The 15258-nt window shown below is 43.6% G+C and overlaps 1 protein-coding gene across 2 annotated transcripts; it reads left to right on the top strand.

Moving 5' to 3' along the window:
- Nucleotides 1-6876: 6876 nt before the first annotated feature.
- LOC135539298 (probable ATP-dependent RNA helicase DDX5) lies at nucleotides 6877-15232 on the top strand. 2 transcript variants are annotated; one of them, XM_064965126.1, is made up of 13 exons: nucleotides 6877-7094; nucleotides 10050-10227; nucleotides 10329-10425; nucleotides 10507-10640; nucleotides 10740-10805; nucleotides 10904-11045; nucleotides 11163-11323; nucleotides 11759-11931; nucleotides 12088-12198; nucleotides 12295-12356; nucleotides 12453-12512; nucleotides 13979-14200; nucleotides 14435-15232. In XM_064965126.1, the coding sequence occupies exons 1-13, from the start codon at nucleotides 7054-7056 to the stop codon at nucleotides 14890-14892; spliced, it is 1905 nt and encodes a 634-aa protein (XP_064821198.1). In that variant the 5' UTR covers nucleotides 6877-7053; the 3' UTR covers nucleotides 14893-15232. The 2 variants fall into 2 exon arrangements, with proteins under 2 accessions (XP_064821198.1, XP_064821201.1); XM_064965129.1 differs by having other exon boundaries at nucleotides 13979-14216.
- Nucleotides 15233-15258: the final 26 nt, after the last annotated feature.

Below are 15258 nucleotides of genomic sequence, written 5' to 3'. Positions count from 1 at the left end.
TATTACATGGTAGACAGGGTGTTCTTCCGAGTATCTGTCTTAAAGTAGTTCCCAGAGTTTGTAAACCCAGAGGCCCAACGTCGCGAGACTTCCGGGATGGCTAGCGAAACAGACCAGGACTGGGTTTGAGAAGTCATTAAACTTTGTTTTCTTTACCTTCTACACTCAAAGTTCGCATGGAAAATAGATGCGACAATTGCCTGCTAGGGTACATTTAAATTTAAACTCCCCCATTTCCCGATTGCAAACATTCTAATAGTTCGCCTTATTTCAGTTTTTGTGACAAAATAAGCAGTCGTTGTGTGGAGAATCATTGTACCATCTAAACCAGTGTTTCCCAACCCTGGTATTCGAGTGCCCAAACAGTACAGTTTCGTTGTAGCCCTTGACAAACACATCTAATTCAACTCATTGAGGGCTTGTGGATTAGTTGACAAGTTGAATCAGGTGTGCTTGTCCAGAGTTACAATACATATGTTTACTGTTGGGAGTACTCGAGGACCAGGGTCTAAACTGCTGTAAAATATATTTTCCCATAACCAAAAATGTTGTGTTTTCAGCTTGTGTACGAAATTTAACAGGAAGCATAGAAATCGGCACATAGAACAGATCTACCACTTCTTAGACATGCTTTCAATGAAAATTATATATATATATATATATATATATCAGCTGGACATAATGACACCACAAAATCCTACAGTGTTGAATAAAAATGTAGTGATTTAAGTGTTTACCCATTTAGACAAATTGTGAATTAATAAATTGGCGGACAGCCTGTATGCCCTCCCACCTATCTGTTTAATGTCTCAGGTAGCTGCAAAAGCCTCCATGGATAGAATGTGAGAATTGACTAATATTTGCCATATTCCAATAATTCTCATGTGCCATTGTAATAATTGGATGGTGAAACTTGCCGGCGAAACAGAAAAGCAAGGCGAAGCATTCAGGCATTCTTGAAAGTCAGAACAATCCTTGTCTTGCAAAGAAACAATATTTGTATAGTTTAAAACAATCATTTTTTAAGCATTTAGTAAATGTGAAATAGAGCTTTATAGTTACTTGATAACATCACCTGCCCGGTGTACCTTCAAAGTTATTAGGCAATCATAATTTATTTGTAAAACACTGTGTCCATAATCGTCTGTCGCAACACTGTTTCCATATCGTCGCCAAGCCTATCTCCAACCTTTTTGACCTGTCTCTCCTTTCTGGGGAGGTTCCCATTGCTTGGAAGGCAGCTACAGTTCGTCCTTGATCAAGCTGATCCTAACTGTTATAGGCCTATTTCTATTTTGCCGTTTATCAAAAGTGTTGGAAAAACCTGTCAATAATCAACTGGCTGGCTTTCTTGATGTCAATAGTATCCTCTTGGGTATGCAATCTGGTTTCCGCCCAGGTTATGTATGTGTCACTGCAACTTTAAAGGTCCTCAATGATGTCACCATTGCCCTTGATTCTAAGCAATATTGTGCTGCTATTTTTATTGACTTGGTCAAAGCTTTTGATACGGTGGACCATTCCATTCTTGTTGGCCGGCTAAGGAGTATTGGTGTCTCCAAGGGGTCTTTGGCCTGGTTTGCTAACAGTTGAAGTTGGAAGTTTACATACACTAAGGTTGGAGTCATTAAAACTTGTTTTTCAACCACTCCACAAATTTCTTGTTGACCAACTATAGTTTTGGCATGTCGGTTGGTGCACGACACAAGTAATTTTTCCAACAATTGTTTACAGACAGATTATTTCACTTAACTCACTGTATCACAATTCCAGTAGGTCAGAAGTTTACATACACTAAGTTGACTGGGCCTTTAAACAGCTTGGAAAATTCCAGAAAATGATGTCATGGCTTTAGAAGCTTCTGATAGGCTAATTGACATAATTTGAGTCAATTGGAGATGTACCTGTGGATGTATTTCAAGGCCTACATTCAAACTCAGTGCCTCTTTTGCTTGACATCATGGGAAAATCAAAGGAAATCAGCCAAGACCTCGGAATAAAAATTGTAGACCTCCACAAGTCTGGTTCATCCTTGGGAGCAATTTCCAAACGCCTGAAGGTACCATGTTCATCTGTACAAACAATAGTACGCAAGTATAAACACCATGGGACCACGCAGCCGTCATACCGCTGAGGAAGGAGACGCGTTCTGTCTCCTAGAGATGAACGTACTGTGGTGCGAAAAGTGCAAATCAATCCCAGAACAACAACAAAGGACCTTGTGAAGATGCTGGAGGAAACAGGTACAAAAGTATCTATATCCACAGTAAAAATGAGTCCTATATCAACAACGTGAAAGGCTGCTCCACAGGGAAGAAGCCACTGCTCCAAAACCGCCATAAAAAAGCCAGACTACGGTTTGCAACTGGACATGGGAACAAATATCGTATTTTTTGGAGGAATGTCCTCTGATCTGATGAAACAAAAATTGAACTGTTTGGCCATAATGACCACTGAAGCACGAGGGTGCCAGCATCGTGTTGTGGGGGTGCTCTGCTGCAGGAGGGACTGGGGCACTTCAAAAAATAGATGTCATTGTTTGGAAGGAAAATGATGTGTATATATTGAAGCAACATCACAAGACATCAGTCAGGAAATTAATGCTTGGTCGCAAATGGGTTTCCAAATGGGCAATGACCCCAAGCATACTTCCAAAGTTGTGGAGAAATGGCTTAAGGACAACAAAGTCAAGGTATTGGAGTCACCATCACTAAGCCCTGACCTCAATCCTACAGAAGATTTGTGGGCAGAACTGAAAAAGCGTGTGCGAGCAAGGAGGCCTACAAACCTGACTCAGTTTCACCAGCTCTGTCAGGAGGAATGGGCCAACTGAGTGTATGTAAACTTCTGACACACTGGGAATGTGATGAAAGAAATCAAATCTGAAATAAATCTTCCTCTGTACTATTATTCTGACATTTAACATTCTTAAAATAAAGTGGTGATCCTAACTGACCTAAGACAGGATTAAGAATTTTTAACAGGATTAAATATCAGTAATTGTGAAAAACTGAGTTGAAATGTATTTGGCTAAGGTATATGTACATTTCCGACTTCAACTGTATCTCTCTGAGAGGTACAAAAGAGAAAGAGAGGTACAGTCACCAAGGGTGTACCGTAAGGCTCAATCCTAGGCCCCACGCTCTTCTAAATTTACATCAACAACTTAGCTAAAACACCTCCAAAACAAATGTCATGTGGTTTGGTAAGAAGAATGCCCCTCTTCCCACAGGTGTTATTACTATCTCTGAGGGTTTAGAGCTTGAGGTAGTCACCTCATACAAGTACTTGGGAGTATGGCTAGACGGTGCACTGTCCTTCTCTCAGCACATATCAAAGCTGCAGGCTAACGTTAATTCTAGACTAGGTTTCCTCTATTGTAATCGATCCTCTTTCACCGCAGCTGCCAAACTAACTCTGATTTAGATGACCATCCTACCCATGCTATATTACGGAGACATAATTTATAGAAAGGCAGGTAAGGGTGCTTTCGAGCGGCTAGATGTTCTTTACCGTTCAGCCATCAGATTTGCCACCGATGTTCCTGATAGGACACATCACTGCACTCTATACTCCTCTGTAAACTGGTCATCTTTGTATACCCGTCGCAAGACCCACTGGTTGAGGCTTATTTATTTAAAAAAACTCTTAGGCCTCACTCCCTCCTGAGATATCTCCTGTAGCCCTCATCCTCCACATACAACACCCGTTCTGCCATACACATTCTGTTAAAGGTCCCCAAAGCACACACATCCATGGGTCACTCGTCTTTTCAGTTCGCTGCAGCGAGCGACTGGAACGAGCTGCAACAATCACTCAAACTGGACAGCTTTATCTCAATCTCTTCAGACTCAATCATGCTCGCTCTTACTGACAGTTGTGGTGTATTGTTGTCTCTACCTTCTTGACCTTTGTGCTGTTGACTATGCCCAATAATGTTTGTACCATGGTTTGTGCTGCTGCCATGTTGTGTTGCTACCATGTTTTTGTTATGTTGTTGCTACCATGCTGTGTTGTCATGTGTTGCTGCCTTGCTATGTTGTTGTCTTAGGTCTCTCTTTATGAAATGTTGTGTTGTCTCTTGTTGTGATGTGTGTTTTGTCCTATATTTATATTGTATTTGTTTTATTCCAGGCCCTGTCCCCGCAGGAGGCCTTTTGGTAGGCGTAACTGTAAATAAGAATTTGTTCTTAACTGACTTGCCTAGTTAAATAATGGTTGACAAAAGAAAAATCTACCCCTGTCGAACAGATAGAAATGTTTTTGGGGTTGGGGGGCAACATTGCTTTTGTCGAATAAACCGTGGTTTGTGGAAACCTGCTCTATTTCTGAAACTATCCGCCGCCATTGTCGCAACCCCTATTGCCAGCCTGTTCAACCTCTCTTTCATATCATCTGAGATCCCCAAGGTTTGGAAAGCTGCCGTGGTCATCCCCCTCGTCAAAGGGGGAGAAACCCTGGAACAAACTGTTATCCATCCTGCCCTGCCTATCTAAGGTCTTCGAAAGCCAAGTCAACAAACAGATCACTGACCATCTCGATTCCCACCGTACCTTCTCTGCTGTGCAATCTGGTTTCCGAGCCGTTCACGGGTGCACCTCATCCACGCTCAAGGTCCTAAACGATATCATAACCGCCATCGATAAAAGACAGTACTGTGCAGCCGTCTTCATCGACCTGGCCAAGGCTTTCAACTCTGTCAATCACCATATTCTTATTGGCAGACTCAGTAGCCTCGGTTTTTTTCTAATGACTGCCTTGCCTGTTTCACCAACTACTTTGCAGACAGAGTTCAGTGTGTCAAATCGGAGGGCATGTTGTCCGGTCCTCTGGCAGTCTCTATGGGGGTGCCACAGGGTTCAATTCTCTGGCCGACTCTTTTCTCTGTATATATCAATGACGTTTCTCTTGCTGCGGGCGATTCCCTGATCCACCTCTACTGTCTACCAGACAACACCATTCTGTATACTTCTGGCCCTTCCTTGGACACTGTGCTATCTAACCTCCAAGAGAGCTTCAATGCCATACAACACTCCTTCCGTGGCCTCCAACTGCTCTTAAACGCTAGTAAAACCAAATGCATGCTTTTCAACCGTTTGCTGCCTGCACCCGCATGTCCGACTAGCATCACCAACCTGGATGGTTCCGACTTAGAATATGTGGACATCTATAAGTACCTAGGTGTCTGGCTAGACTGTAAACTCTCCTTCCAGACTCATATCAAACATCTCCAATCTAAAATCAAATCTAGAGTAGGCTTTCTATTTCGCAACAAAGCCTCCTTCACTCACGCCGCCAAACTTACACTAGTAAAACTGACTATCCTACCGATCCTCGACTTTGGCGATGTCATCTACAAAATAGCTTCCAATACTCTACTCAGCAAACTGGATGCAGTTTATCGCAGTGCCATCTGTTTTGTTACTAAAGCACCTTATACCACCCACCACTGCGACCTGTATGCTCTAGTCGGCTGGCCCTCGCTACATATTCGCGCCAGACCCACTGGCTCCAGGTCATCTACGAGTCCATGCTAGGTAAAGCTCCGCCTTATCTCAGTTCACTGGTCACGATGGCAACACCCACACGTAGCACGCGCTCCAGCTGGTGTATCTCACTGATCATCCCTAAAGCCAACACCTCATTTGGCCGCCTTTCCTTCCAGTTCTCTGCTGCCTGTGACTGGAACGAATTGCAAAAATCGTTGAAGTTGGAGACTTTTATCTCCTCACCAACTTTAAACATCTGCTATCTGAACATCTAACCGATCCTGCAGCTGTACATAGTCCATCGGTAAATAGCCCACCCAATTTACCTACCTCATCCCCATACTGTTTTTATTTATTTACTTTTCTGCTCTTTTGCACACCAGTATCTCTACCTGCACATGATCATCTGATCATTTATCACTCCAGTGTTAATCTGCTACATTGTAATTATTCGCCTACCTCCTCATGCCTTTTGCACACAATGTATATAGACTTTTTCCCCCTTTTTTTTCTACTGTGTTATTGACTTGTTTATTGTTTACTCCATGTGTAACTCTGTGTTGTTGTCTGTTCACACTGCTATGCTTTATCTTGGCCAGGTCGCAGTTGTAAATGAGAACTTGTTCTCAACTAGCCTACCTGGTTAAATAAAGGTGAAATACATTTTTAAAAATGACAGAGGTGAAAAATTATTCCTTAGTTGTTTGTTAATTTTCTCGAAATCTAAAGGCACAAACGAGATTCGAGCCAATGTCTTAAGTAGATGACCATGTTATTACTCCAATCTCGTGAAAGTGACAAACTGACACTTTTTTGTTTTCGTTTAAAAAAACATATGTATTTGGAAGAAGTGCCTTTTTATTTGACTGCTTGCACATTGATTTGCCTGATTGAGTTTAGCTAGCCAAAGTCGCCTTAATATCGCCTACATGTGTGATCTGGGTTTTGGATTAGAGAAGCAGTTTCTGCCCATTTTAATACTGTAACGTTACTGTCTTTGGTATCCATTATCTGTCGACTGCATTAAAATGAACATTGGCAAAATGTGATTTGAAGATAGGTGTTAATTTCAAACGTTGGGGTTGGTCACTGTTTGCTTTTGTACATATTTGGTTCTCATCAATTTTGGGGAAAACTGTATTGTTGCTTCTTTCAGTAGACTATTGAGTAGAAGTTGTATCTAATGTAGTGTTCCTGTGTAAACACAATGTGACGTCTAGTACCTGCATTACTGTTTTAAAATGATTTATACATTGTCCATGTTGAATAAAGTAATACATTAGCTCAAGTAATGAAGGTTATTGTAAAAATGGGGTAATAACACGTCAAACTGTGCCAATCAGCTAACTTCCGTGACCAAATAAGGAGAAAAAGTAGTACCAGACACATGCGCGTTGATATGTTCCAATGTGTTATGAGCTCGAACACCGTTTTGACTGACATTTGTCTGTCCGGCATTTCTATTTTCGTTTCGCACTTGTAAATTATCCACTTGTATTTACCACAGATTGGTTTAAATATATAGACGTAGTTATCATTTGTTACTTTCATACTCTGCATAACCATGCCTGGATTTTCCGACAGAGATCGTGGCAGAGACAGGGGGTGAGTAGGTAACGCTAATGTCTGTTTAGCTAACATCGTTAGCTAGGAAAAGGAACTTAGCTAGCTAGGTACGTTTTGTTTGTCCATACCATTGGCTTGAGGTGCAATGTTAATACGACTTCTTTGAACCCTAATCAAGTGTTAAAGTACATTTTGTTTGATCTAATTGATGTAACAAGCAGGTCGGGCAAATGTTTCGCTGACAGTTAACATTAGCTAGCTACAATAACGCGTTAACAATGGGAGATTCTCAGAGGCCTATGGTATGTTGGATATAATAGCCATATTCGCCACACTTGCACATCGGCGCATAAAATATAGTGTGTGATGTTGGTTAAGAACCCTGGAATGTTTGGTCAGCTTGGATGTTGCAAATTGTTTCGAATCAAAATGCCGGCCGGTTCCCTTTGTTCCTCCTCTACCGGCCGGAATTAAAATGGCAGCTGAACTGGTTTAAACGTGACGCAGAAACAAATGTAGTTAAACCTACCACATCTTTGCATGTGTAAGCAAATGGGTCACTGCTGTCCAGCCCTTGATCGTGGCTCTCCGTTACATTACACATGTAATTAAAAGTGCTTTCCTCACCATCTTAAATAAGCATGCCCAGTTCAAAAAGTGTAGAACTAAGAACACATATAGCCCATGGTTTACTCCAGACTTGACTGCCCTTGACCAGCACAAAAACATCCGGTGGCGTACTGCATTAGCATCGAATAGCCCCCTCGATATGCAACTTTTCAGGCAAGTTAGGAACCAATATACACAGACAGTTGGGAAAGGTTAGCTTTTTCAAACATACATTTGCATACTGTAGCACAAACTCAAAAGTTCTGGGACACGAAAGTCCATGGAGAATAAGAGCAGCTGCCCACTGCACTGTGGCTAGGAAACACTGTCACCACCGATAAATCCACGATTATAATTGAGAATTTCAGTAAGCGATTTTCAATGGCTGGCCATGCTTTCCACCTGGCTACCCAGGTCAACAGCCCTGCACCCCCCACAGCAACTTGCCTAAGCCTCCCCCATTTCTCCTTCACCCAAATACAGATAGCTGATGTTCTGAAAGAGCTGCAAAATATGGACCACTACAAATCAGCCGGGCTAGACAATCTGGACCCTTTCTATCAACAATCATCCGCCGCAATTGTTGCAATCCTATTACTAGCCTGTTCAACCTCTCTTTCGTATCGTCTGAGATGCCTAAAAAGCCAAGTGAACAAACAGATCACAGACGATTTCGAATCCCACCGTACCGCTATGCAATCTGGTTTCCGAGCTGGTCATGGGTGCACCTCAGTCACGCTCAAGGTCCTAAACGATATCATAACCTCCATCGATTTAAAAGACAGTACTGTGCAGCCGTCTTCATTTTGATCTGGCCAAGGCTTTTGACTCTGTCAATCACCGCATTCTTATCGGCACACTTAACAGCCTTGGTTTCTCAAATGACTGCCTCGCCTGGTTCACCAACTACTTTTCAGATAGTTCGGTGTGTCAAATCTGAATACAACACTCCTTCCGTGGCCTCCAACTGCTCTTAAATGCAAGTAAAACTAAATGCATGCTCTTCAACCGCCTGCCCATCTAGCATCACTAATCTGGACGGTTCTGACTTAGAATATGTGGACAACTACAAATACCTAGGTGTCTGGTTAGACTAAACTCTCCTTCCAGGCTCACATTAAGGATCTCCAATCCAAAATTAAATCTAGAATCAGCTTCCTATTTCGCAACAATGCGTCCTTCACTCATGCTGCCAAACACCCTCATAAAACTGACCATCCTACCGATCTGTGACTTCGGCGATCATTTACAAAATATTTCAACTCTACTCAGCAAATTGGATGCAATCTATCACAGTGCCCTCCGTTGTGTCACCAAAGCCCCATATACTACCCACCACTGCGACCTGTATGCTCTTGTTGGCTGGGCCTTGCTTCATATTCATCACACTGGCTCCAGGTCATCTAAGTCTTTGCCTTAACTCTGCTCACTGGTCACCATAGCACCCACCCATAGCACTCGCTCCAGCAGGTATATTTCACAGGTTACCCCCAAAGCCAACTCCTCTTTGGCCACCTTTCCTTCCAGTTCTCTGCTGCCAGTGACTGGATCGAATTGCAAAAATCACTGCCGCTTGAGACTCATATCTCCCTCACTAACTTTAAGCATCAGCTGTCAGTTGTACACAGCCCATCTGTAAATATCCCACCCAACTACCTCATCCCCATGTTATTTATTTTTTGCTCCATTGCACCCCAGTAGCTCTACTTTCAAATTCATCTTCTGCTCATCTATCACTCCAGTGTTAATGCTAAATTGTAATTAAGTGTTAAGATAAGAGCTACGATGCTCAGTCTTAAAATTTAAATGCATCGATTGCGGTATGGGCTTGGAAACAAAAACCTTATCTTTCATATTGGCGAAATTGATACACACATTTATTGGGTTCGGGTACCCACACGGCCATGTTACAGCGCTTGTTTACGGAAGAGAGAGTGGACTACCTGCACTATTTAGACACCTGCGTCTCAGAACACCTGTTTGTAAATGGAAGACAGATGCCACAAATGTGTCGTTACTGAAAACTACTGTCGGCATTAACTGTTAAATGGTTTACAGCTCGTATATTTTCCATTTGTGAAATTATTTTGACGTATTAAAGTAGACAGATTTGTTTCTATAACCAATTCACGTTTAGGTGGAGTGTTTGGCTTCCAGAGCCAATTTGTCAATTAATGAACACGAAGCAGTAACGTTTGCCAAATCTTGGACAAAGGGAACTTCACTTCTGTTATGCTAGCTGTTGTAGTACTCATCAAGCCATGCATTCATGGGGAATGTGAGGTATCAGTTCCTCAATGTAGCTTGCATAACTATCTGACTTCAACCCAGCATTCACTGTATGCTCAGTCATCTAACATTAGGATGTTCCCCCTACTATTTCAGGTATGGAGCTGCACCTCGTTTTGGAGGTGGTGGTGGTGGCAGTAGGGGTGGACCCCCTCAGGGGAAATTTGGCAACCCAGGTGATAGGCTGCGCAAAAAACACTGGAACATGGATGAGCTCCCAAAGTTCGAGAAGAACTTCTACCAGGAGCATCCGGATGTGACCCGCAGGCCACCTGTAAGTGACCCAGGCAGTTATTTCCTTTCCATCTGATTTGAGTGTGGTCTAAACCTTTTGATCTTTGCCTATGTACAACCTATTTATGTGTCTGATTGCAGCAAGAGGTGGAGAACTACCTGCGAAGTAAAGACGTAACAGTGAAAGGCAGAGACTGCCCCAAGCCCATGATGAAGTTTCACGAGGCCAATTTTCCAAGTGAGTAAAACCGCTCTTCCACCTTCGCTTAAGAACAAGCTGGTTGTATAAAATGGTGTAATCTAACTTTGTCTTTTTAAGATTATGTGATGGATGTAATTGCCAAACAAGGATGGGCTGAGCCAACTCCTATCCAGGCTCAGGGCTGGCCTCTGGCCCTCAGTGGGAAAGACATGGTGGGCATCGCCCAGACAGGCTCCGGTAAAACCCTTGCTGTAAGTACATTGATTTTAAAACTACGCTTAGTAGCATCTTTCTGGTACATATTTGTGCAGTTGAACCATTTGAGCTCAGTTTAATTTTTTTTTATACAGTATCTGCTGCCTGCAATCGTGCACATTCAACACCAGCCATTCTTGGAGCATGGAGACGGACCTATAGTAAGTACACCATAAGCCTCTTGAATAGAGAACATCCCTATTAGTTTTTACAGGGTGAGTCCAGCTGAATAACACTTGTCTCTATCTTTGTTTCTCAGTGTTTGGTGCTGGCCCCGACCCGTGAGCTGGCTCAGCAGGTGCAGCAGGTTGCCGCTGAGTACGGCAGGGCCTCTCGCCTGAAGTCAGTCTGCGTCTATGGTGGAGCCCCCAAAGGACCCCAGATTCGGGACCTTGAGAGAGGTATCTATCCACCACTTTTGTTTTGCTTTCATTTGTTTGCTCAATATGTTGATTCTGTATTAAATCATTTTGGTGATAGAGGCAGACATCTGAGTGAGTGTCTGTTTTCCCCCCTAGGTGTTGAGATCTGTATTGCCACCCCAGGGCGTCTCATAGACTTCCTGGAGGCTGGGAAGACCAACCTTCGCAGGTGTACTTACCTTGTGCTGGACGAGGCTGACCGTATGCTGGACATGGGCTTCGAGCCCCAAATCCGCAAAATTGTGGACCAAATTCGAGTATGTGGCTTTGACTCAACGCAATTCCCTTTGCTAGAATTCTTCAGTATAAAGGCTCATTCAATACTTGCTGCTGATTTCAATTGGCAGAATTCCCATTGGACTTTGACAAATCATTGCAGAGTCTGCATACCATGGTTAACCTGTACCCCTGCACATTGACTGGGACAGATAACCCCTGTTTATATAGCCTTGGGATTGTTATTTTGTGTTTTTATGATTTTTTTTACTTTAGCTTCTTTTTAAATATTTTCTGAACTCTTTCTTGAACTGCATTGTTGGTTAAGTGCTTGTAAGTAAGCATTTCATTGTCAAATCTATACCTGTTGTATTCGGCGCATGTGACGACTAGAATTTGAGTTGATTTTCCTGTAGGATCAGCCATTTAGTATTTTATCAAATCCTTTAAGTAACCTATTTTCTCTGTTCTCTCAGCCGGATCGTCAGACCCTCATGTGGAGTGCTACCTGGCCCAAGGAGGTGCGCCAGCTGGCTGAGGACTTCCTGAAGCAGTACGTCCAAATCAACGTGGGCGCGCTGCAGCTCAGCGCTAACCACAACATCCTGCAGATAGTGGACGTGTGCAACGACGGCGAGAAGGATGACAAGTGAGTGACCCATTCCTCCTCAGCAAAGCCAAACATCACATTTACACTGCTTCATAATTGAAGAAATTCAAACGGAAGAACTCTTCATTTGTCTCATCCAGGATATAGTGTGAGTCATGTCAATTTGTATCCGGTCTCTTGTCTTTTATACTGAAGACTCCTCCGGCTGCTGGAAGAGATCATGAGCGAGAAGGAGAACAAGACCATCATCTTTACCGAGACCAAGAGACGCTGCGATGAGCTCACCAGGAGGATGAGACGAGATGGGTAAGTGGCATCACACTAGTGCCTCATTTAACTGGTAAATCATTCTCCCTGTAATGAGTCATGCCTCTGAAGTCCATATTTGTTTGTTTGTTACAGCTGGCCAGCAATGGGTATCCACGGAGACAAGAGCCAGCAGGAGAGGGACTGGGTTCTCAATGGTATGCCTGAAATATTTTCTATTAAAAAAAAATATTTATTATGTTTTTTCACAGCAATGTTATGGACTTGTATAATTGAAGTCGCTCTTTCCACAGAGTTCAAATACGGCAAGGCCCCCATCCTCATCGCCACCGACGTGGCCTCCCGCGGTCTAGGTCAGTATGGCTTTGGTTAAACCCTCTGGTTGTTTTCCTCAATATTTTCACTTTTTAAAGAAAGTGGTTTTGGCTTTCTTTAACTTCTATGCATTTTCTGAGTTTTTCTCACCTAAAGGTGCAGTCTTTGTGGCAGGGCCTAGGCATGACAAGTCCCAGGCCTCGAGGGGGAAGGAGGACATATTGGAAATGAAGTTGCCCCACTGGCTGCCACCCAGTGGGCCTAGAGAGGTGAAAGCTCTGTGTGCCAGTAATCCTCAAGTCAAAAGGCAGTGTGGCTAAGCCTTGTTTCTGATCTCTTTTTTTTATTTTTTATACATGACATTTATTTGTTTTCTGTCCGTGGATTTTTACCTGAAATGCCTTCGAGACGATTCCAACTCAAACGTTACACACACAAATGCTTGACGTGACCATTTGCCTTGCATGCGTTTTGTAGAGGGCACTGTATTGCAAGTCACTGTTTTGCGATTTGGAGCGATTCTGTTAGTTGCGGAGCTTGTCCCCAAAAAAGCATGGGCGTTGCGAATGTCACGGCTTTCCATTGCTATATATTTTTCTCCCTCACTCAAAGCACTGGTTTTCTTGAAATGGAGAGAGCAGTTCAACTTAATGTTGTCGAATCGAAATTGATGAGAAACTGGCACGTGTTTAAGGGGCTATGGGAACATCTAGAGAAAGTGAAAATAGAAGAGCTTCAAAAACCAAAGTTCCTCCCTCGCCTGCTTTTTAAAGTCATGTCGAGACCTGCCAACGAGAGACATTTTCTCAAGTGAACGAACACTGGCTTCTGGGAAGATCTTGCCTAGACGAGACTGATGGGGGCGGGTGCTCTATGCTCTCTGAGGGGCACCACAGGGGTCAATACTTGGACCTTTTTCATTTTTGCCTTTTTTGGGTCCCCCCTCAAATTAGTACTTGGTCTATTCGGTCTTGGCAAGACGTGCAGTGAGGCCTTTATTAGCAAGCTTCTCATGAGTGTGTACTGGGAAAAAGGACCTTCAGAACCCATACCAACTGAAAGGTCCTATATTGGCACACGAGGAGGCAACAGTGCACATAGCGGCCCTACTGCGTAGAAGCTCCTGGATGTCACTTGACAATTTGTGGGGGAGTTCGCTGCATTGGGAAAGGACTAGTGAATGCATACTCCTTAATGGTAAGACTTCAAATCCAGTTATTTTCCTCCCCTGGTTAAAAAAGGGAGGGAGAATGCCATTTTTTGATATGGTAAGCAAATGGAGTGTGCATCTCGTTTCTCTCTTCCCACAGTAGTATTCCCATGGAGTAGAACGTTTTTCTTGGATTGTGTTGGTTAACCCCGTTCTTTGCAGCTCAGCTAAGTATCCAGTCTCTGGAACCTTTTAGCTCTCCATTCTCTATGCTAACCTTGTCCTTTGGTCTGGCTGTTGTGGTGTGCAAAATCCTGTATGGTGTCCTTTTTGCCACACTGCAACACTTTACAGATGTGGAGGATGTGAAATTTGTCATAAATTATGACTATCCTAACTCCTCTGAGGACTATATCCACCGCATTGGACGCACGGCCCGCAGTCAAAAAACAGGCACCGCCTACACCTTCTTCACCCCCAACAACATGAAACAGGCCAGTGACCTCATAGCTGTGCTCCGCGAAGCTAACCAGGCTATCAACCCCAAGCTCCTCCAGATGGCAGAGGCCAGAGGAGGTAATTCCTATGGCGGGTGAGATGCGAACAAGGCTGTGGTTACATCTGCAGACATTTCGATTTTATAGATTAGACATCTATTTGAAGGGTTTTGGGGCACAGCTTCTTAAAAATTAAATACGAAGATGACCCACCTTGTTCTCACCATATTTGTCAACTATCATTTTAGTTTAAATGTCTTTGACACCCATCACTGCTACCAGTCTCACCACTGCCCTGTCTCTTGTTTTCCAGGTCGTGGCGGGGGGGAAGAGGTGGCTTTAGGGATGACCGACGTGATAGGTATTCTGGGGGGAGGAGTTATGGTGGTGGTGGTGGTGGTGGTAGTGGTAGTTACAGGGACAAGGATGGCGACAGGGGGTTCGGTGGGGGACCAAAGAGTGCCTTCGGCACAAAAACCCAAAACGGAGTGGGCTACGGGGGTAGCACCTATGACAAGGGCGCTAGCTCTGGCGGTAGCTACGGCAACAGCTACGGCAGCAACGGACAGGCTAGCTTCGGCGCCACCAACCAGGTGGGTGCGTTCGGAGGCCAGAACTTCCAGGCCCCTCAACAGTTTGGAGCTGCGCAGGCGGCTGCCCCAAACGGCATGGGTCGCCCGCCATTCCCCTTTAACCCACAGGCACAGCAGTCCCAACAACCCCCACCCATGGTACCCTACTCTATGCCTCCTCCTTTCCCACAGTAACTGACAAGGTGTAGATTGTGTGCACAATTCACAACCAAACCACAATTATTATTTTTTCCTTGTCTTTAAATCTTTTATTATCCTCTGTACTGTTTAACTTTTTTTGCTTACAGCAGGGTTGGAATTCTTCAGTAACCCCAAGCATTGAAATGAGTCCCAATGGGGGCTGTTGAAGTGCATCCAACTGGTGCACATCTCCTTGACTGTTTTTATTTGTTACATTCCTCAGTAATTTATTTTTACTAAGTAATGCAGATTTTGAGTTAGTGGTATGTTTAAAGAGATATGTTAAGATCTTACTTGGGGGACATGCATGGGCCTTCAAATAAAACAATTAAATTGAAGTTTTGTGGTGGTTCATTCTTCTATT

This window comes from Oncorhynchus masou, chromosome 5 (genome assembly GCF_036934945.1).
Source record: "Oncorhynchus masou masou isolate Uvic2021 chromosome 5, UVic_Omas_1.1, whole genome shotgun sequence".
NCBI lineage: Eukaryota > Metazoa > Chordata > Actinopteri > Salmoniformes > Salmonidae > Oncorhynchus > Oncorhynchus masou.
Note: the sequence above shows the minus strand (reverse complement) of the source record. Positions and strands in the feature narration are given on the sequence as shown.

What these genes read in the sequence shown, in the direction of transcription:
- LOC135539298 (XM_064965129.1), top strand. Translation starts at nt 7,054, where the DNA reads ATGCCTGGATTTTCCGACAGAGATCGTGGCAGAGACAGGGG. An exon ending in AAATTGTGGACCAAATTCGA is followed by an intron (nt 11,324 to 11,758) that starts GTATGTGGCTTT and finishes CTGTTCTCTCAG; the next exon opens with CCGGATCGTCAGACCCTCAT. An exon ending in GACGGCGAGAAGGATGACAA is followed by an intron (nt 11,932 to 12,087) that starts GTGAGTGACCCA and finishes TTTATACTGAAG; the next exon opens with ACTCCTCCGGCTGCTGGAAG.